Source organism: Lepisosteus oculatus, chromosome 9, assembly GCF_040954835.1.
Source record: "Lepisosteus oculatus isolate fLepOcu1 chromosome 9, fLepOcu1.hap2, whole genome shotgun sequence".
NCBI classification, from domain to species: Eukaryota; Metazoa; Chordata; class Actinopteri; order Semionotiformes; family Lepisosteidae; genus Lepisosteus; species Lepisosteus oculatus.
The window spans coordinates 13926730-13948980 of NC_090704.1; the positions used below are offsets into that span (position 1 = coordinate 13926730).

General features: G+C 35.4%; 1 protein-coding gene across 2 annotated transcripts in view; it reads left to right on the top strand.

Annotated features, from left to right (window-relative positions):
- The first annotated feature begins 7767 nt into the window (after positions 1-7767).
- The window catches only part of jak1 (Janus kinase 1), a 40528-nt gene continuing 26044 nt past the window's right edge, over positions 7768-22251 (top strand). The window contains exon 1 of one of the 2 annotated variants that reach the window (XM_069194185.1): positions 7768-7997. In XM_069194185.1, coding sequence (XP_069050286.1) covers positions 7978-7997 — 20 coding nt within the window. In that variant the 5' untranslated portion in view covers positions 7768-7977. Of the gene's footprint in view, positions 8002-22251 lie in introns of both variants that reach the window. The other variant, XM_069194186.1, reaches the window with a different exon arrangement.

Genomic DNA, 22251 nt, shown 5'->3' on the forward strand with positions numbered 1-22251 from the left:
ACTACATAAAAGGATCGTTTAATGTCAGATTTAGGCAAAGTAAACTTTGCTATGACAAGGAGAACGGAAGCAAAAAAGTGAAAGGAATACATTATCGTGGATTTTTTAAAGTAAATCTGTATGTCCTTCCTCTATTTGCTCTGCAGGTTCAACATTGCTTCTTGTTTTTAGCTAATAACATTATTAAGTATGGTTATAGTTTCACCACACATTATTAATCGTAGTTTTGATCTATTGAGCATATAAGTAACTTCCCTTTTGGCTCAGGGATTGTGGAAGTTCACTAAAAAATGTTCTCCCTGTTTTGTGTGAGTGTACTGATCTGATCACTATAAGTTGTCTGAAATATATAATTTACAGTGCATGCTCTGATTTTCTTAAAGTACAGGAACGGGGTAACTTCAGCAAGGAATGCAGTGTGTGGAATGCGTTTCTGGGCATAGTGCCAAGTTCCATACCACAGAAAGGCTTTGAGATGTCTGAGCATTTGTTTCACTGAAGGTTTTAACGTCTTCATAAAAAAAAAACATTATTCACACTAGTAACTGTAATAGCAGTATGACAGTTCCTAAATATGGAACAAGTAAAGGTTTACTCCATGTTGAAAAGAGAAGACAAGAAAGTTTTGGCTGTGGAGCCTCACACCTGAAGAAGACTCCACAGCCGAAACGTTATGTTTCTTTTCTTCTTTTTTCAGCAGGGAACAAACCTTTACTTGTTCCTTTGCAGCCTGCACATGCTAACGCAGCTACCTCTGTGAACTTATTCCTACAGTATTACTGTCTGTACTTCAGTTTCACCAATCCACTTCCTGACACAACTGCGAATTATTTTAATGTGGTATCTGCTTTGTTTGCTAAATGTATAATATATAACACATATAAAAATACATGTTAATGTGGAATTTAAAAATCTAGAAATAATTCTAAAAGAATGAAAAAAATATTGTTCATGAGTAGGGCAGCATGGTGGTGCAAAGGTTAGCATTGCTTCCTCACAGCGCTGGGGCCCTGGGTTCAATTATAGTCCTGGGGTGCTGTCTATGTGGAGTTTGTGTGTTTTCCCTATGTTAACGTGGGTCTCCTCCAGGTGCTCCAGTTTCCTCCCACAGTCAAAAAACATACCGATAGGTTAACTGGCTTCTGGGAAAATTGGACCTAGGTGTGAGTTTTTGTTTGACTGTGTTTGTCTACCCTGTGATGGACTGGCGTCCTGTCCAGGGTGTATCCTGCCTCATGCCCATGGGTTACTGGGACAGGTTTGGGCATCCTGAATTGGAAAAAGCAGTTAGAAAATGGATGAACGGCCTTGAGCAGGTCAGCACAATGGTGTTGTGGTGCTCCCTCACAGTGCTGGGACCCTGGGTTTGGTTCCTGAGGTGTTGTGTGGAGTTTTTATGTTCTCCCTGTGCTCCTGTGGGTTTCCTCCCAGAGTCCAAAGACAAGAGGACAGGTTCATTGGCTGCTGGGAAAACTGACCCTAGTGTGAGAGTGTGTGTATTTGGGTCTGCGTGGGGTCTGTGAAGGAATGGCATCCTGTCCAGTGTGTATCCTGCTTTGTGTGTGTTTCTTGGCAGGACAGGCTCTGACTCCCCTGCAACCTTGACTTGGCTTAAGAGGTTAGAAAGTGGATGGAAGGATGATCTTGAGTACAATGGGATACTCATCAAGGTTGTCGGACCTGGTTATGTGGTTCAAAGCCTTTCAGATTATACACTCTTGACATTTTAAAGTTTATTCGCAATGTGTATGACTTCTCTGAAGACAAATATCATATCTTGATTTTCTCAGGTAATACATGTTCAATGCATTTTATAATTTAAACATAAACTATATAACACTGAGGAAGCATGACAATATTAAACAGAACAGCATAGATGTGGTGGAAGTTTTGCATGTCTTACAAGCACTTTAACTTTCTGGGGTCAGATGGATATCACACACAGCACTCAACTATAAACAAGGGTAATTTAATTATACCAAGTAATTATAGACTAAGTTAATTCTTTCATTCTAATAAATGTAAGATTGAGGAAAGAAAAACTTTAAATATGCTAAACTTAAGGATCACCTTATGGAATAGTATTGTACTTACAGGATTATATTGTAGATATCTAGGATTCTAGAAAACATTCAATGTTAATTTTCTTATGAACTTGGTTAGCTGTTGAATGAGAAACTGCAGTAAAGGGTTTAAATGGATCATAACTTTGATAAGAGTCTATATAAAAAATATGTTTTGTGTTATGTAGCTTAAAGTAAAGCATGCTTTTGTATTGAAAACACAATGCAGTGGACCTAAAATTGTACGGTCTGGGGTTATGTCACAGTGGAGCACAATAGTGGTCAGTATTAGAGAATGGCTATACTGGTCCTGGAAGGCCATTGTGTCTGTGAGGTTTGATTCCAACCCAGCTCTTAATATCCGAAAGCAGTTTAATGGGACCAACTTAACAACTTCGCCCAGCTCTTTAGGTGCTGCTACCTCTAAAAGAGCTGAGAGAACCCGCAGATAAACTTTTGTACCACAGGTCCAGGGAGAGCCCAACCCTGATATAGTTTTTGGTACAGTGAATAAACTAGTCAGGTTCACAGATAACACCAAAATTCCACGACTGCAAACACTGCAGAAGCTGCAAAGGCATATACAGCATGCCTGGCAGACGACATGGACCAGATCAAGAGGACATGATTCAAGAACCTCCATGGTATTGTCAAAGTCAATCCAATAGACTTCTTCAGGAGCAACAGCGAAACACCAACCAAAGGACACAATTGGGAACTCAGGGAAAATGTACAGTTTTTAAAACAGAGAACCTTTTTATGCAGAGGGCCGTGGGAGTCTGGATCAAGCTGACCACCTCTCACTATATAAACTTGCTTAGTTCAACACCCCAGTTTTTAAACGAACCTACACCAGGGTCATGGTAACAGCTCAAAATAAAGTTCTTAACAATCAAATCGCTCATTCTGCAATGTGGCATTGTTAACAATAGTATTAATATTTTGAATATAAATTAAAAAATGTATATTTTATATAAATATATACATAAAATGTAGCTACTAATATTTGAAGCTGTAGCATTAAAAGGGGCATAATTATGACCAATAAACTTCTTATCTCTTGCCTTATATTTAGACATTACATCAACATCTTTCAATTATCAAGCTTATTGATCCAATTTAATGATTCCCACATAAGGTGGAACAAAAATCAAAAAACATTTTGGCTTTCCTTAGGTTTGGCAAATTCAACCTATCCTCGGAACCCCATTATAGATTTCAGACCCAAAATGATTAATTTCAAACTAGACTACAGCAGTTTAGAGACAGACACGTATGCAATTTTCATTTTAAAAATATAAAAATCAAGTGTTTAATTTGTTATATACCATGCAAAATGTGTATTAAAATTGTATACATTATCATTTATTTTATTATACTGACACGAATGTCTTCCCTTTGAGCTTCAACATAATGATCACCTCCTTAAGTCGTTGCGGACAGGTATGGGAAAGATTTTCCCCCGAAATAAAATAAACAATGCAATTTATCACAATATTACTTTTACTACTAAAAATGACATATCGCACGAAACAGAATTAAGACGCCCACGCAAGTTTCGTTTACTAGGGGTTTCATGGAATCTGATCGCTTGGTTACATATTTTAGCTAACATCGTCTTGCGCGTGTCAGCATAAAGTCGATATTGTTCATATCAATTTATTGATACGTTTCAATAAATTGATACAATATGTTACCGAGCAAAGAAGCTTACAAAGCTATTTCAGACTTTTCTCGGTAAACTGCATCCCACAGTTTCTGGCAGTGACGTAATCTTGACGCATCACATATAGAAACGGGAAGTCCCTCCTTCAAATACGGACCCTATGCTTTTGGGTCTTAATGTCCGCAGAATTGATCAAGTAAACCGCATTGCACGACCTGGCTCTTCTGCGTCGTGGTTCTCATATTTATTATCTAGCGCACACTTTTTACAACATATTTAAACATTATAGAGGCGACTGAAAACGAGTTAAGTTTGAGATAGCTATGGATGATTTTAATATATGAATGAAACGGTTAATAATCAAATTACAAGCAGAACCCTCATTGCACGGCAGCTGTGTTCTGATAACATCGAGAGTGTTGAAAAATGGTGTGACATGCCGATATTTTTTTTCTTTTAGTGTAATAACCACAATGCTCTTGAAATGGCGGTGCATGGGGCCGAGGTGCTTCATTTGATTTAATATTGGTCTCAAAACTAAATCTGAATGCTTCCTATTTTGGACTACGAAAAGAGTAGTGATGAAAAATGAGAATTTTGCATTATATATTTTCACTGACTTACGTATTTTAAAATAGATCACTTCTATCTTGCAAATCACAGAAATGTTGCATTTTCTTATTCTATTTCCCGGTTTGTTTAAAATACATGATATGGATTGTGGCAAATTAGAAAATAAAAAAAATATTCCAAAATGTAATCCACTTCTGCACTTCAATCATTATCTTGTCTCATAAAATATTCCAGTTAATGTTGTTTCTCCTGTAACTCTCGTTTCCTAATCAAGGGTTAATTACATTTCAGTTAACTTTTGCTGTACAGGGTCAATATGGTTTGTTTAATTGGTAACCCAATTTATAAATAGTTCAAAATAGAAATATTTCTAAATACCTTCAAAGTTGAGGATCATATGACCAATCTCTGATATTGAGGCAGTGTGGAAAAATCTTGAAATAATGCACTTTGAATTACTATTATGACCCCATTGAATCCAGGTAAACATACATTAAAGACCATTTGTAAACTCTATATACTGTACCAAGTAAACTTCAAAGTCCATATCACAATTATAATGTTTTCTTTGCACACTCACAGTGGTTTGAAATGAATGGACTGATCTGATTGCGATTCTTAAGATACAGGGTGCTTGCGCAATATTCAATTAAATTCAGTTCAAGGTGCTTTATTAGCATGACTGATGGGTACAATCAGTGTTGCCAAAGCAAATAAAAATAATAAAATTAACAGGAATCAAAACAAAAAATAAAAGTAAAATATTCTCTGACTTTACTCTTCAGCTGATCCCAGGTGACCTTTCTATTTAGGTCCTTTGTATGGAAATACTGCTCTTTGAATCATGGTGACTCAAGGTACTGTCTGCCTGTATCACTTCCATGCTATAAAGAACTGTCTAAAGTTGTATTTACTGACTCATGCATTCAGTAAATACAACTTTACTGAATTCAGGTGTTTGTACATGCATTCGTACAATGTTCTATTACTCTCTGATCAAGTAAAAGAACAAATTGGGTGGCCAGTGCTTGGATTAGGAATTTGCGGTAAATATGTAAGCATTTTTGTTTCTGGGAATACACGTCAGAACAACGTTACGTTGTTGAGAGCTTTATTATGCCCTTTTTTTCTGTGTGTTTCTGGTAAAAAAATCTACTGCTTTACTGTAACAGCCAGTTGTAATTGATTTTGTAAACCATTTATTGTAAATTAAATATTAAAAGCACTTTACTGATGCAGAAAGGAGAATGACATCAAGAACATCAGGGGTCTAAAACTGTGGCGTTAACATAGATCTTGAGTGCTGACTATAAATCATTTGGAGAGATGCATTTGTCTTTGACACTAGTCTCTCTTGGATATGCATCTTAACTAAACTGTTAATCCCTTCTAAATTCCAAGTTTATACTGTATGTAAGCAGATTCCGTTGCTCCTGTATCATGTATCTATTGCAGATTGAAGAGTTGATGTATCATTAAAATCAAATACTCCAGGTCTAAAAGATTTAAACCTTATGCAATGATTAATGAAATGCAAGAGGAACAAAAGTCACTGATTTCTGGATCAGGAATTCATTTGCATAGATATGCCACATGACTATTATTTATTCTCGTAAAAGAAAAGTCACGGAAGACAAAAAGACATTGTAATAAAGACTGGGTTTTTGGGCCCCTTGACGATCCTTGTTAATCATCTCTGTGGGTCAAATATGAAACCCATTAAGTGCTGATTTTTGCATGATATTTGGTAATACCAACCACAAAACGAATGTTTGTTTTGTGAATTGTAGAATGCTTTTCTTAATTGTTTCAAATAGTATGTTTCAGATGTGTAAAGTAAATGATTTTGATGCCTTAGGTTGGTGTTCACTTGTATTTTTCTTGTGAAAACCAAACCTGCAAAAGCATTAAAAGTCAAGAGTGGTGAAGATGCAGTATTGACAACAGTCCAAAGAGCCACTTATTCTTGTAAGAGCTAGATTTATTCTAGGAAATACGAATCTGCACATCTACTGACAACCTAGGAAATGGATATATAGTGTCGGTGCTTGAGATATTTACATGCATTTATGAATCAATCAATTCATGATTATTTAATTCACAAATATGCTTTCATACAAACATTTTAATTAAATTATGAAAAAGTAATTAGGTACATATGACTTAATACTAAAATATATTTAAGAAGTAGTTTGTTGTAATTGATTCTGTTGAGAATTCTGTCTTCATGTAATTAGTATAAATCCATTAATTTGTGCTAGGAAGATGTAGAGTATTGTTCCTCAGAATAAATATTTTGCATTGTAATATTTTTACTTTTATTATACATTTGTGAAATATACCCTGATTAAAACAGAAATCTTAGATATGTATGTATATTCACTGAGACTTTATTATTGAATTTGTATTACTTCAAATTTGTTTTTGCATTGAAGCAATATCTCTATAGCTACTTTCAGATACTAAGTCAATATTAATGCTAAATAGGAATGCCTGAAACATTATTAAAAAAGGTCTACCTAAAAATGTCTTTTGCCAAAATCAATTTATATTGTATTCTCAAACTGTGTTGCTTATCTATTTGATAACATACCTTAAGTATGCTAGTGCATTAATATGTTCATAGTAAAAGTATTAATCATATTTTCTGCTGTTTAACTGATCAAGATAGAAATGGTAGCGCTATTCTTAATGTTTTCACAGAATCCATGAATTTTGAAAGCTTTACATCTATTGAAAACTTTACAGTGAATGCCTCCTGACTAATATAAGAAATACTGAAGTGATTTAATGTGAAAAGGTACTAATGTTATCTTTAAAAGAAATAAACCCATTTGTAGTTATTTTGCTCATTGCATGCAATATAAAATGTGCTTGTTCAAACTGACAGTATTGCAGTTTGTCACATTTATATTAAGCAGCATCAATAATGTTTTACCTTAAAAAAGTTTTTTTTTTCTGCCAGTCAAAACAACCAACCAGAAAGGTGTACATTTTAAAATATTGAGTTTAAAGTTTGGGACTGCAGATTTTCATGACATTAAACAGTTTGTAAATATAACTAATGTTAGTACTGAATATGAGAAACTCAAAATTACATAGTATATAAGTATTAATTGATTGGTGTGTGTCTATTTAAAAAGGTCCCATTTTAAAGATCTGGCTAATGAGGGGTTAAGTTCTTTGATCTTTGCATCTTTTGGTCTGGTAGTTTTAACCACACGCAGACAAAGGTAAAGTTAATTCCGTGTCAGGCTATAACAGCTAGAATATATATACTGTAGGTGCAAGTACATGTATTAAAATTGCTTCCTGCTAGGGCCTGGCTGGATAAGATCTGTTGACAAATACATTTCATATTCATTACTCTTTGACACCTTCAGGGTTAAACTGGTCGATATCCGAAGAGACTGAAAGACCAAAGAACCAATCAGCAACCTCTTACACGCAAGCCTGTACGCACTGTTTTCGGGAATCTGGAGCTCTTGACAGGAAGAGTTCGTGGAGTGGAAGACGTACAAGTTCCGATCGGCTGGATGTACGGAGAACCGAACTAAGAAGGTTCATTTTTGGGGATTTATTTTTAATCAAGTTCTGATAGAATCAAAACGACATCAAACAGCTTGTCGTATGAAAAAATAGGTTTCTGACGATCCTTTCCGAGAGGAGTTGTTAATGGCCAGACAGATACGGAAGTAGGTAAGTTGTCTCTTAATGTTCTTTTTTTACAACCTCATTGTTCGCAGATGTCATTAAACTTGAAAGTTTCGTAACAAATCCTTAACTTTGTCCTATACGTAACGTCCAGGGGCAACAATCGCTAGCCTATATTACCAAGCAGAAGGGCAGTTAAGGGAAATACCAGTAGTGGTGATTAATTGAGGGGAAAGCGTGCTGCACGACACACGAATACGACACACAAATGATAAAAGTGTAAAAACGTGTAGCAACTGGAATTCTTAAGTACAAGTCGTTGCTTATATAGCCGATAATCAATAAGCTTTCGAAATCTTTGTAATAAGTTCAGGAGCTTCTGTTTCTATGCGCTGAAGACTTCAGTGAAATGTCGCAATTAAAGTTGGGACAGTAAGAAGCGCTTCTGAGGAAGTTTACCAAAAACTTGTATTATTGTGTCAGTTCTTTTTATCCTTTTTATTGCGATCAATCGTCACAACAAAATGGGCCAATGGATAAAGGATTTATACGTATTCCAAATATGCTAATAAACATTTTAGGTAGTACATTGTATATTATAATTTAATTTAAAGAATAAAACATCCTGTTTTAGAGGTGGAGACTCAAATATATTTACGTTACGTGATTAAGAATAGCATAATTCATCCCAAACTTTTTTTTACAGAAAAGTAACAGTGAGGTTTACGCTAGTTTTATTGGGGATGTCTTGTTACTCATAAATTATTGGTCAGGATTTTTTGTTGTCTTCTGTTCCAGGAATGTATTCTAAGATTAGCACACCCCTTTTTTCCCCTATCGCGCTTCGAGAGGGAATAAAGAATAAAAAAACGAGTCGTTATGTAAATAGTCAGGGAAAACCCTGAGAACAGGCCTCTGTTTCAGTGTGCCTTCCCTCGAGAACAGCTTTCAACAGAATATGTACTGTATGTAGTTTCTTCATAACCTGAACTTTGGGCTGCTTCGGTAAGCAATACAAATCATACAAAACGATACACGAAGCAAATTTCAAGTACTGAAAGTTTTTTTAACACTTCGTTTGATTTTTATTACTAAAGGGTTCAATGGGCTGTACTGAAAAAGTTCAGTGCAAGGATCTGAGAAAATGTCCCTTGGCATTGTGTTAAGATGTTTTTTACAATACATTTTATGTGCAATGCTCCCTTTTAGAGCAGTATTCTTTGCTTTAAACCTGGTATTTCTGAAGTAAAATCAGATAAAATAAAGTTTCAAGAAACGCACACGCACAGTACGCTCTTCTATTTTAAAATAATGCAATTGCTAAACCTATAGTTAGGCATGAAAAATAATGCAGATATTGCAAAAACGTTTACTGAATAAATTGATTCAACAAACGGAAATCTACAATGGGTTGTAACCCAGTGTTGCAACCCACTCTGGTCATTCGCGATTAACGCGGAAAGTATATTTTTACTTCTCTGACCTATTGTAATTTATGGGCTTTGAATTCTTGTCCGTTCTGCTTTGGCTGCCGAGACTTGGGATACATACAGTAAACGGCCCTTTTCAAGAAACAGTATCCAGCCCGTTTGATAAGCTGGCGCGGTTTGCTCTTCACTTGGGAAATGAATAATATGCGCTCTTTTTTAACGCAAAAGTTAAACAATATTAAAAAATACTGATATTTGTTCTTAGAGTCTCCTTTCGATAAACGAATTCGACGTTTCTTCTTAAAACATCTGTTGTACAGGGTATATACACGAAAATAACAACTGTCTATTAAAATAAGTGTAGTTTTCTGGTTTAAGTAGTGTATAATTCAGCATAGGTGTTAATTAAAGACTTTTAATAAAAGTAATCAAAATATCCCGACTAAGATGTAGGGTATTTCAGCAGCCTAGTGAAACAATAATTAAAGCCGTATCCCCTTTATTTGGCAATTTTATGCAAACAACAGGGTTGCAGAAAGTATTTATTTATCTCACATTCACGCAGTTGAGCATAACTAGAGATGGTCATGAGTATTACACAAAACTTCGGTAACCCGTGAACTCTTGGCTACAGGTGGTTATATGATGTGAAAAGTCGTTTCGTTATTGAGTAGGTTTAAATTGAGAATGTTTTAAATTGTTCACCTCTATGAGAATGCTAATAAAGATGACTTACAGAAACACTGATCTCGAAGGCTTTTTTACAGTAAGTGATCTCATAACTCAAAATAGCTGCACTTCTTGTTGCCTGCTGAATGACTACTAAAAATGTGCTTAGATAAGGAGATGATAGGTTATAAAATAGAGGGAGTCACTGTTAGGCCATGAAATAACTGTGTTCTGTAATTGCAACATTTAGATCTCTCTCCCCACGAATAGAAAACAAATAAAAATCATTACTTAAACCTCTTCACAACTTTTCTGCATTACTGTGTTAGTTTTTAAACCTGTTGACATTATGATGTTCAGGTTTTGATTAATATTCAAGAAGCGTCTCTAGCTGTACCCTAATTTGGGCATATGACGTCACCTCCGCTAAGGCTCATTCTTTTAACCAGGTTTTGCGTGTTACACGTTTTGCTTCGAGAACTGCACAAAGCAATACTTATATAAAGTTAGTTTTCGTTTCGAATCCGTGTCCCCGAGCACGTTACTGAATCTTGAACTTTATAACAAACATTTTGAAATTGGTTTGTACCGCACAATGTCTTTTCAATAGAAATGTATCGTTTTCATTTAATGGCTGTCTGTTTTATGAAGAGAGTCTGTCCGCCCCAAATAAATGGCAGTCTATATTGTTTTTTTGCGTTTATCTGCAAATAAGTACCTTAGGCTACAAGGTGTGCTTAATGTCTACTATAGGAAATGTATTTATATAATCTGTTTATATACAGTAATCCACTACGTGCATCTCCTAAACGCAGTTTTAAGTTGTTCGATAAAATGTCTGCTCTAGGAGATTCGAAAGGGAGTATCTATTTTCTTAGTACTGGATAAACATTCAATTGAGTTTTAAAAATTCACAAGTATTATCCCAAATGCGTTTGCAAAACAGAGGTTTGTGCGAATTTCATACAGTTCAGTGGAAAGCAGAAATGCAGCAGACTTGCATATGCCTGTTGGACTCGTATATATTATTATGTTTGTATCATCGTGTTACTATAAAATGAGTCGTCTTCTGCGGAGAGTAACCATATGCTCATTATAGTAGTCATCGTCGTCGATGAGGATGTTGTCTAACCAATTAAAAAGAACATGTATAACACCCCGTCTCGAACAGTAAACCCTATAGGCAGGACCCGGTGTTACATCTTCTCTAGTAAATAATAAGTGATGTACAGTACATTTTTTACCAGCTTTATTTAGCATAAGTCTAAATGGATTAATGAATGAAAATCTTTTAAAAAGTGTGAGAATTGTTCCATGTGTGTTTCTAAGCAGTGCAGTCCATACTGTTGTGAATAACCATGGTATAGATTTGTGTCTTTTTTCCAGTTGTTTAGTGTTTTACTGAATTGATACCAGGAATGTAGAAAAACCTGCAAATAAAATAAGGTTGTGAAGCAATATTATCAGTGCTTTTTGAAAAAAAAAGCTTTCTTATGCCCTTGATGCCCTTGATTGCAGATTAATTTGATTTAATTCTCTAAAAGTGTCAGACATTTGATTAGTGTAAGAAATGTCTCAATCCTCTGTGAGTTTCTTGAATTGAAGAGTTTTAAGAAAACAGTACAGGCCTTTCAGTCATCCTAAAATTTCAGTGTTGTGTCCTGATGTTTTTGTTTGGTTCTTGTATAGTCTTCAATCTGATGGATGTTTGAAAATTATTTGTCTAGTCCAAGTATAATGTCTTTAATAATTTAGGGAGGGCAGCCTAGTGACGCACTGGTTTGCAGCAGACTCTGGGTTCAGTTCCAGTGGTGCTGTCTGTGTGGAGTTTGTATGGCCTTCCGATGTTTGGGTGGGTTTCTTCCCTGTCCAGTTGTCATGGTTAAATGGCTTAAACAAAAATGGCCCTGGTGTGAGTGTGGGCATGTTGCGTCATTGCGTGACCTGCGATGGATAGGTGTTTGTTCTAGGGTGCTACCCTGCCTTGGGCTGAATGCTCCAGCTCCCCCATGATCCTGAACTGGATAAGTGGTTATTGAAAGTGATATTATTCAGGGTGTGGCTGAACTACAGTGACTGGGTTTGGTCACGTTTATCTTTGACAGAACAGAAGTAAATAATTGGTTTGTCCTTGAGTTCTTTAGAGACAAGAACATTTCTGTAATGTTTGTGTGCGTTTTTCACAATTGCTAAATGTGATTCTGGGATATTACATTCCAATTTCCATTTGCTCTTTTTAAAGAGCACCTTAATTCATTCTGATTTGCAGACAGTGAAAACTGGAAACGAACGAGTCTTTAAAAAGATTCCACCAATTCTGAAGTTCCTTATCTGTCCCTTAGATAAGATAGGTATGTCCCTTGTATCATACCTTATCCATGGAGAGGAAGGCCTCCTATGCACTGGCATTAGAGATCCTTTTTCAATGCATGTGTTTTAGTCATTATTTCCTATGCCAGTGGAGGAGTGTCTGTATGACTTTGAAATGATGAAGGCCATGGGTCAGGCAAATGAGAACTTAGAGGTAGGTATGACACTTTATATACTGTAGGTCTGTAAAGTATTCATATGCTTGAGCACATAGTGTAAACCAATATCAAGACAGATTATTATTTGAAAATATCTGAGATATTCCTTGCCCTTTCTTACTGTCAGAACTTAATGTCGGTTAGTTGCATCATTTATTAGTCTTGAATGAGCGTCCACATTGTAATCAGTTGACATTAAATTTGCATTATTCCTGCCTCTGCCCATAAATACAGATATATTGGCTGGATTCCAGTGTTTTCAAGTATCATCATATCATAGGGAAATGTAGTAGACTCCCAAGAGACACCATCAAGATTTCTGTCATTGGGACTTTGCAGAAGATATTTTGAGTAAAGATATGTTTTGTTTTTGTAGCTCTAAGAGTGAAGTTTTGCTGAAGGTCCACATCACTATTTTTGCTGCCTGGGTTGTATCTATACTTACTAATAAAGAACTAGTTTGTTCCATAATATCCAAGTCAAATGGGTAAAAAAGGACCCTGTAAGTGATTAATCATTATAATTTTAATTACTTATGTTTAATCAATATTTTCATTACTTTTTTTTTACCTGTACATTTAAATGGTTTTTAAAAAGACACATGGATCTTATCAGGATAATGGATTAGGTTAATGTTTTAATTATGCAAACATTTCCAGAATGTTTGCATAATTAAAAACAATTACAGAAACACGCTGTATCCTTTTCAAGGTCAAAAGCCCTAAAAACAAATGACAAAGATGAAAAATATAGGAGATAAAAATAAAAGTGATAATATTTATTACCTTTCTGAGGAGGTAATTCAGCATATTTATATAGATTTACAGATAGTAATTTTGAGAAATGTGAATATTGGACCAAAATTAATCAATCCTAAAATTAATCTTAGTACAGTCTTTGTCTAGAGATATAAAACAAGAGAAGCTTTGCTTTCATTTTATTCATTTTCCTTTTCTCCCAAAATGATGTTTATTAAAAGCCTAGGGGTTTTCTAGAGCGTGATATTGTCATGATATAGTCAAATGTGACTGGAAAACACAGGTAAATCTTCAGAGTGTAATGATAAAGCCAACTCTATTTCTGTGCCACAGAGAAGGGGCAACACATATGTTTTTGCATTTCTTAGCTCATCCGTGACCTTATCACATTTCTGTTTTTTTACTTGTGACTATTTTTTCCATTTTTGGCCATTTATATTTTTAATGCCACCTTTATTAGCATATAATATGTAGTCACCTATTAAAACTGCTTGAGAAATTGTGTGGTTAACCATTCTGTGGTGCCATAGAGAAAGGGCAAGAAATCCAGAAATGACAACTTTCGTGCTGATATAAAAATAAGAGTTTTCACTTTGAAAAATAAACGAAACAAAACTAAAGTGGTACTTCACTACTACTAGTGGTACTAAAATTACACATCTGTGGCAGTCTTGTATTTAATGCAGTGTTATTTCTACACCTCAACTTTTTTTCTGAGAAAATCATTTTTTTCTATTAATTATTAATTTATTTAGGAATTTAGATGTTGATTTTTCATTACAAGCATTTTTTTTGGGGGGGTCTAGGACTAATAGGACTATTCATTTCAGTTAGTGCAGTAGTGCAGTTGAAAAAAATATAAAGATGTTTTTATCGGTTTGAAAGTGCTCTTTTGTGGTTTTATAAAAACTGGATAATAAATATTTTTTATAGGTGGGTCATTTCTTCTTTTTGAAAATACTTTCTGTCTTAAGGTGTGCATCGTGTAGTATAAACAGTTAAAGGAAATTACGAAAAGGCTGTGATTCTATAAGTGAACTGAAGCAAAGATTATGAATCTTTCCGTAAATCTGTGGCAATAGCAGTTTGGTGTTTTTTTTTTGTTTTTTGTGTGTGTGTTTTGGAGAAAAGTCTTGACTTTTAAGATGGATTCTCAGACAATCTTTCACAGGCTGAGAGCTTAACATTTTACACCCAAAGCTGCTTTTGTGACTTCTGAAATGATTCACGTTTTTCTTTCCTACACATGCACTGAGCATAGTTTTTCCAGGTATTGTACAGCATATGCCCTGTAGTGTTTTCAGTAGTATAGTGGTTTTCAATAGGGTGTTTTACTCATTTAGCCAGCTGATGGGATAGTTGAGAGGCAAGAAGGTTTTATCATTTTACTGCTGCTTTCTGGGCAGCTAGCTTTACTTGTGCAGAGAGGGTACTGTATCTCTTCAAAAATAGTCATATTTAAAGCTGAAAAAATAAAACTGGAAAATCGGAAAACGATCTTGCCATGAAAGTGTCCCTATATTTGCCGGTAGGAGCAAAAAAGAAACCACAAAACTCCTTGCTGTGATTTTGTGGGATAAAATGCCATGCTTATAATACTTAGAAGGAGACAGCCAAATGACATCCATTGGTATAAGATCAAAATCTAGGTTAATGAAACAATAACTTATGAACTGTTTCAAATTTTCAAAATGTTAAAATCAACACAGAAGCTACACAAATTACTGTCCATGATTTAAAGGTATTTGAAAGCAAAAACTGAAAAAGCAGATCTTGCCTGGTACGTTGCAGTTTGCTCAGTTTTTTAATAATCCCCAGCCACATGTTAAAATTAATTTTAAACTGCTAATACTCTAACATAAAAGCTTTTGATCTTTTTTGACGTTTTAAGATGCCTTGGTGTCTGCTAAGCAGATAGATAATAAAAGAGAATACGAATTAGCATGTCATTTTTAACCTTAGTCTTTAACTTTCAATTCATTTTGACTTGTCACACAAAGCAAAGATGAAACAACTTCTCTTTTCTATCATAATTTATAATGAAAGATTTCTGTACCACCTGTGGTGTGATAAAAGATGACAATGAGTAAAGTTTAGACTAAAGACAAGACAAATATGAATAATGTATAGTTACATTTAGAATTTAACTGTGATGATGCAGATTAGATCAATTTGTTTGGTTCTTACAGTTACAAAATGTTCAGTTTAGAAGAGGGAGGTTATTATGAGTTTGCTTTTAATAGTAACTAAGAGATGTATTGAAAGAGCATTTGTGAGATTTCCATTACAGTTGCTTGGGCATTTAGTTTTAGTGCATTGTAAAGAAAGGTTTTCCAGCACTCTAGAACTGTTGAGCAGCACCAGAAACTCTACTCTGGTGGAGGAGGCAAACTGCTGCAACATATTATTAAACCTTGCTTTTATCCACACACAGAAAATGCCAAAGTCCACCAATTCAGATATTATAGGTCATGCTTAGTCAGACAGCACTGCCAAAGTTGTTGTCTGTCTTATTTTCAATGTCAGCATTTTTAGATCTATACTTTTCCTGGTTAAGTATCACATGATGTACCTGGATTAAGATGGTATAGTACTTTGTAGTGATCAACCCCATTTTGGTGTAATTTGCACTGTTTTTATCAGGTAGACATCATATACGTTTAGGTTCAGCACTTTCTGAGCTGTGAGTTCCTGCAGTTTAAGGAAGTCAAAGCTTAATGCTCTGTGTCCTATTATTTGTGGTTTATAAAAGACAAAACCACTATAGTACACACAGTACCTTCTGTTTTTTAATGCTTATTAAAGGCATTTTACTTAATGTATCAGAGGGACCAATAATACAGCAAGTAAACGATCATAGTATGACTTATAATGGAAGGTTACTCGTTTATGAGAAATACATCTTTAATCGATTGCATTTCTTTTTCCCAGTGTTGATGAGCCACTGTGTGACAATAAATGCAAAAAATAACCTTTACCAGCAGTTCTGAGTCATATATATATATTCTCTAATAAACTTTCTCAACATGGATTGTGGGGTATGTTCATAATATTTAACACCTATTCCTTTAAACCAGGAATGACACATTGTGTGTCTGAACAATCACTTGAAAAACTCATTCCCACATTTTTTTTATAAAAGGAGGTACAGTACATGGTTTCATCTAAAGCTTAAGTTCTGACAGGCAAGTATTAGAACTTATGTAACGTTACCACATAGTTATACAGTATATGCAGTGAAACACTTCTGTGTTTAAGGTTCAAGTAATTCGTGGGAAACATAATCAGTTCTGCCATATACAACATATTAAACTGCGATGGACTGGCATCCCCATCCAGGGTGTACCCTGCCTTGCGCTCGTTGCTTGCCGGGTAGGCTCCGGCTTCCTGTGACACCGTCTGGTATAAAGCGGTTTGGCGAATGACATGACAAACCACAATACATTAAAAACAGTTTTTTTGCTGTCCAATGCAATGTCCACTCGGCACCTGGTCTGTTGTGATGAATCATATGTTCTAGGGAGTACCCACATTCTGAAGCAACACCAAATAATTTGCCATTTGAAAAGGTCAGTCCTGATTGCGACATTTAACGCAAACTTCCACTCTACGTGTCTCTAAGATTTGAAGCCATTATGTAAACCCGCCTGAACTGAGTCTTTAACAATCCGCATTAGAAAAAAATGTAAGAACACTGTTGGATGCTCTTTATTAGTTTTTAGGCATCGGTCAGGCGGCGACTGCTAAACTTACAACACTTAAATTTGAAAGACCCAAAATGGAATGTAACAAATGCTGAGACACCACTATTTCTTAGTTCATCTCGGGTCAATAAGCAGTGAATTGAGCTATTAACTTGAGCCAAGAGCTACAAAAATGCAAAATTGAAGAGAGTTTTTGTTTTAAGCTTAACTTAGAACTTTAAATCTCATCATATCACTCTAAATAAGAGACCATTTTACGTGTTAAGTAAAATTTTACGTCTTACGTATTACGTGTTGTCTTGTAATTTGCATAAATATTAGGCTCCCAATTCTGAAGGCCTAACCTAATAGTAAAGATTTCTGTTTTTCAGGGGTCCAAATATAGAGGCATGCAGTGACTGTAAGAAATGTTCTTTATTTCTTCTTTCTATTCACTGATAAAAATGCAGAGATGTGCTTCTTGTATCTGCCTACTGTATATATTGCCTGATTTAAATGTGAAAATCTTCTTCTCGAGAATTGCAGAACCAATTGATCTAAACTTGGCAAATTTCATTGTGTGTCTACAGGTTTTCAGTCCAGATTAAAATATTCTCAAAGTGCTAGCAGTTCAAAGTAAAGCATGCTTTTGTACTGAAAACCAGTTGATGTATAGAAATTGTACTGTATTAATTGGGGTTACTTCACTGTACCACTGATCTCCTTATGAGGAAGGCAATACTGGTCTTGGAATACTGGTAACTCTGTGGATTATAATTCCAACCCATTTTGTAATTACCTGAATCAGCTCATTATTACCTCAATTAGATCAATTTACCGGCTTCTGCCAGGCCTTCAGGTGCTGGTGCTTGAAAGAGATCTTGAAAACCTGCAGTCACACTGGCGCCCCAGGACCAGGACTGGGGTCCCCTGTACTAAATTTACACACACATTCTTTAACCATTCATCCTTTAACTTACTGATTTTTGATTTGGCACAATTTGTACATTGAGATCTCAGCCAACCACAAACTTAACCACTAATTTTCAGTCATCACTTTGTATTTATCATATTAGTTTGCGTTTAGATTATATAATATTACTTGTTAGATCATTCTTTTTCTAAAATAAGATTGCAATGTATATACAGAAGTTATGGATTCTTCCATAACAAGGGTCATTTATATTTGTCAGTTGAATGAAAAAGAAGTACGATTTTATCAGCGTACATTTCAGTTTACTATAGATCCAATATTTTCCACAAACATGACTTGTCTAGGAATCATGTTGCATTAATACTGATATAAGAACATATTAGAAACAAGAGGAAGGCATTCAGCCCATCTAGCCAGTGTGATTGTAAGTAGCTAATTGATCAGAGTATCTCATCCAGAAATTTCTTGAAGGAAACCAGGGGTATCAGCTTCAACAACATGACTGAGTACTTTGTTCCATACCCCCATGACACTTTGTAAAGAAGTTCTCAAGGTTTAATCCACGTCCACATCCAGTAAATTCCACTTGTGCCTCCTGATTTGTTTCACAGTTGACACTGTAGTAACTTTAAAAATTCAGTTCAATTCAATTTATTTTTATATAGCGTTTTTTCACAACAAAGTTGCCCCAAGGTGCTTAACAATGCAAGTAACCATACATTTTGTGAAGACAGAACAGAACAGTTCACTACATTCTAAAGGAGCTATTAGTTTTCTGTATATTCAAGCATTTAAAAAAAATATTTACGTGATGTGTCAACATTTTATATGTATAGTTTATATTTTTGAACATCATCTGCCAGTGTTGAATTTGATCTAAATCTCCCTGAATTCTGTTTGCCGCCTCTACAGCGTTTGCTAATCATCATAAATTGATATTGTCTGGAAACCTACCTGCTTTACTAACTGTACCAGAAAATATCCAGATCATTGATGTTAATTGGGACAATATGGTCCTAGCACTGGTCCCAGTTGTGGTACTTCTCTAATTACCTCTAATTACATCACAGTCTGCTTTTCTCCATGATCCAAATCAGTCCCAGCATATACATTTTCTCCAAATTTCTTCCACCTGTAATTTGAGAATCTTTTATTAGGAACCTTAGCTAAAATCTTCTCAAGATCTTAATATACATATTGTGTGCTTTGTGTCCATTTCTGTTGTTGTTTATTAAAAGAACTAAGAAGATAGTGAGAGAGACAAGTAAGACGTACCTCGTCTAAATCTATTTGAACTATTCCCCAGGATCTTATTTCCACACAGCCTAAGTTATCCTCTATTTTAGTTCTAATAATTGTCTCCCTGACTTCTTACACATAATAGAAGTCAGACCTACTGGTCTCTAATTACTGTACTTAGTTCAGGTCTGTTGCCATTTGTTAGGATGGGCATTGCATTAGCAGTTCTCCAGTCCATGGTCACTACCCCTTTCTTGAGTGACTGCTTGAAGAATTGCATCAAAGGGCTTAATAAATATTTTGTTTCCTTAAGTACAATTGGCAGGATATCACCAAACCCTGGAAATTTAAAGGTAATAATCTTGAGTGCTATTATCCTAGATGCGTCTTCCTCTTCTATGTTAATACTATTAAGTGAAGAACTACAGTATGACCTCACACTGCCTAGGAAATGTTTTGATTTTATTTTCCTTGTTGAACACCTCAATTAGGAAGTCATTGACTGTCATTTCCTTTTCTTTATCAAGATCCATTATTTTACCAGATACATTTTGCCGGGGCCTATTCAAGTCTTGTGCTGTTGAATTACTGAAATAACTTTTTATTACTTTACCTTTGCCTACTGCCCTGTCTTTCTCACACCTGAAGAAGGCTCCACGGCCGAAACGTTGTGTTCTCTTTCTTCTTTTTTTCAGCATGGAATAAACCTATTACTTGTTCCTTTGCAGCCTACGCGTGCTGACGCAGCTTCCCACCTGAACTAACTTTTTATTAGATTTTTTAGCCTTCATTGAAGTATTCCATTCAGACTCTCTCTTTTAGTCTTTTCAATATCCTTTTTTAGATGTTGATTGTAATGAATTTGAATCCTTTTCTTGAACTAGCTCCTGGTGTATTTGAATTATTTTTTTATTAATTTCAAGTGCCTTACATTTTTCCTAATAGATTTATTAAAGCATTTGTGATATTTAGCTTGAGCTTTTCTCAATGTAGGGATAAATGTGATGTGTGTTTCAATCAGAATCTGTTTAAACAGCAATAATGTTCCATATGATGTTGTTTATTTAAAGTATGCTTTCCTGATACTGTTAAGCTTTGATTTGGATTCAGTTTGGACAGTTTGGAACTATACTTCAAAGCACACCTTATTATGATCACAGTTCCCTGATGCTTCACTCACCTCAACACAACCATTTCCTCTTGTAGGTGCTCTGCCAAACTGGGAAAGAAATCATTAACCATGTCTATCATTTGTGTTTCTGATGTTGACATTCCTATAGGTCCTAAGGATTTTTCCCAGTCTATGTGTGGACAGCTAAAGTCTCCTATAAAAACCATATCTTGTTTTGCACACAAATACTCATAATGGTTTGCGCCACAGTGGTCATGCGGAAACACACGTGGAAATGAAGTCATCGTTTTTTAGGTTGGAAACTAAGATTTTCCTTATGATCTCATATTGATTCATCCACGGTGCGACAGGGAGCGCTACAGGAGGTCATTCTTGCCGTCTGCCATAAGACTGTACAACGCATCCACCTTGCGTCTTGGCAGAGGCAACAGCGACAGTGACCTGTTTCTGGACTAAACGCATATACACATATACTGCTACATCTGTTCTCTTTCTTTTTCTTTTTCTTTTTCCCGTTTACAACCACTTTTGTGCAATATATGCCAGGGACCTGTGCAATACATTTATATTTATATTTATATCTATGGTTACATCTATATTTATATTCATACGTGTGATACGATTTTCTGTGTACTGTTCTGTTCTAGTTTCCTCTTGTGTGTCCGGACTGTGAGTAACTCTTGTATTGTATTGTATGTATTGTACTATTAGTATATAATTCGTTACACTGTGGCTGTGTTGTGTGTGTTAAGCTGCTGTTGCACTGCAATTTCCCTCACGGGATCAATAAAGTATCTATCTATCTATTGGATCTCACTTGAATGATAATCTCATCTTCTGTGTTGGGTAGCATTGCTGTAAATAGAATATTCACATAAAAGATATATTTTGGCCTTTTTAATGATTTTTGTTTCTTTTGTAACAAGACCAACTACGTCAAATGCTCAATTTTGTGACTTGCAAAACTCTACGTTGTTTTAACCCCATGCCTTTGATGGCTTTCTGTTTAACCCTTGAGGTTTTTCACTGCAGTGGAGCCTTGCGTCTCTTCACTTGTAACTGAAATGTGCTCACCAGAGAGGTGTATGTTGTCCTTTGAACTGTAGCCTGATATAAGAAGATTGCGTTTCCTGTGGGTGACCATGAAAACTTCCCACTTTAGGTATTCACCGAAGGTTTGACAGAAGCTTTTCAAACTGGATATAGTAAACCACAGATGAAAAAATATGTTAATAAAATAGAGGGGTTAAAGAGCTGGAAGAGTGACTCATCTATGAAAATATCATTTGCAAATCTGTTATTTAGACTTCTGACTACAGTACCATTTCCTTGTCTATATTTTCAAATCTTCCTCTGTCCCTCAGGTACTGTAATTGTGTTCCTGTACCTCACATATGCATCACATCACCGATAGGGCAAATGACCTGAGCCGTCAACTTTGCATATGAGATCTTACAGTCGGTCACTTTATTAGCCCTAATCTAATGATTTGAATAGGACTGGATTTTAGCAGATTTGTACTTAACAGAAAGGACAGAATATCCAAGCTGTTTCTTTTCATGTGCTCTTCCATTATTATGTTTGGTTACCTAAGTAACATACGGTTTCTTCAAGGAGATTAAAGAAATTCCACTTTAAGAGTGGAATACAACCAGATTCCCATGCCGGGGTTGTCATGGTTACAGTTTTTGGAACAGAACCTTTTTGTTCATAGCAGCTCTGTTTAGTAAAATGTATTTCCCTTGTTGCTGATATGACCAGTTAAATTCATCATGTTAAACAATGTTGAATTCCACTGTAATAGATTAGACAATTTGTGTTCTACTTTCTTTCGAGATACCTCATGCCAGTGGGGGCATTTTATGTCTAATTAGAACTAAGCACAGATAAAGGCATAAAGGCACATGTGGAATTGAAGTCAT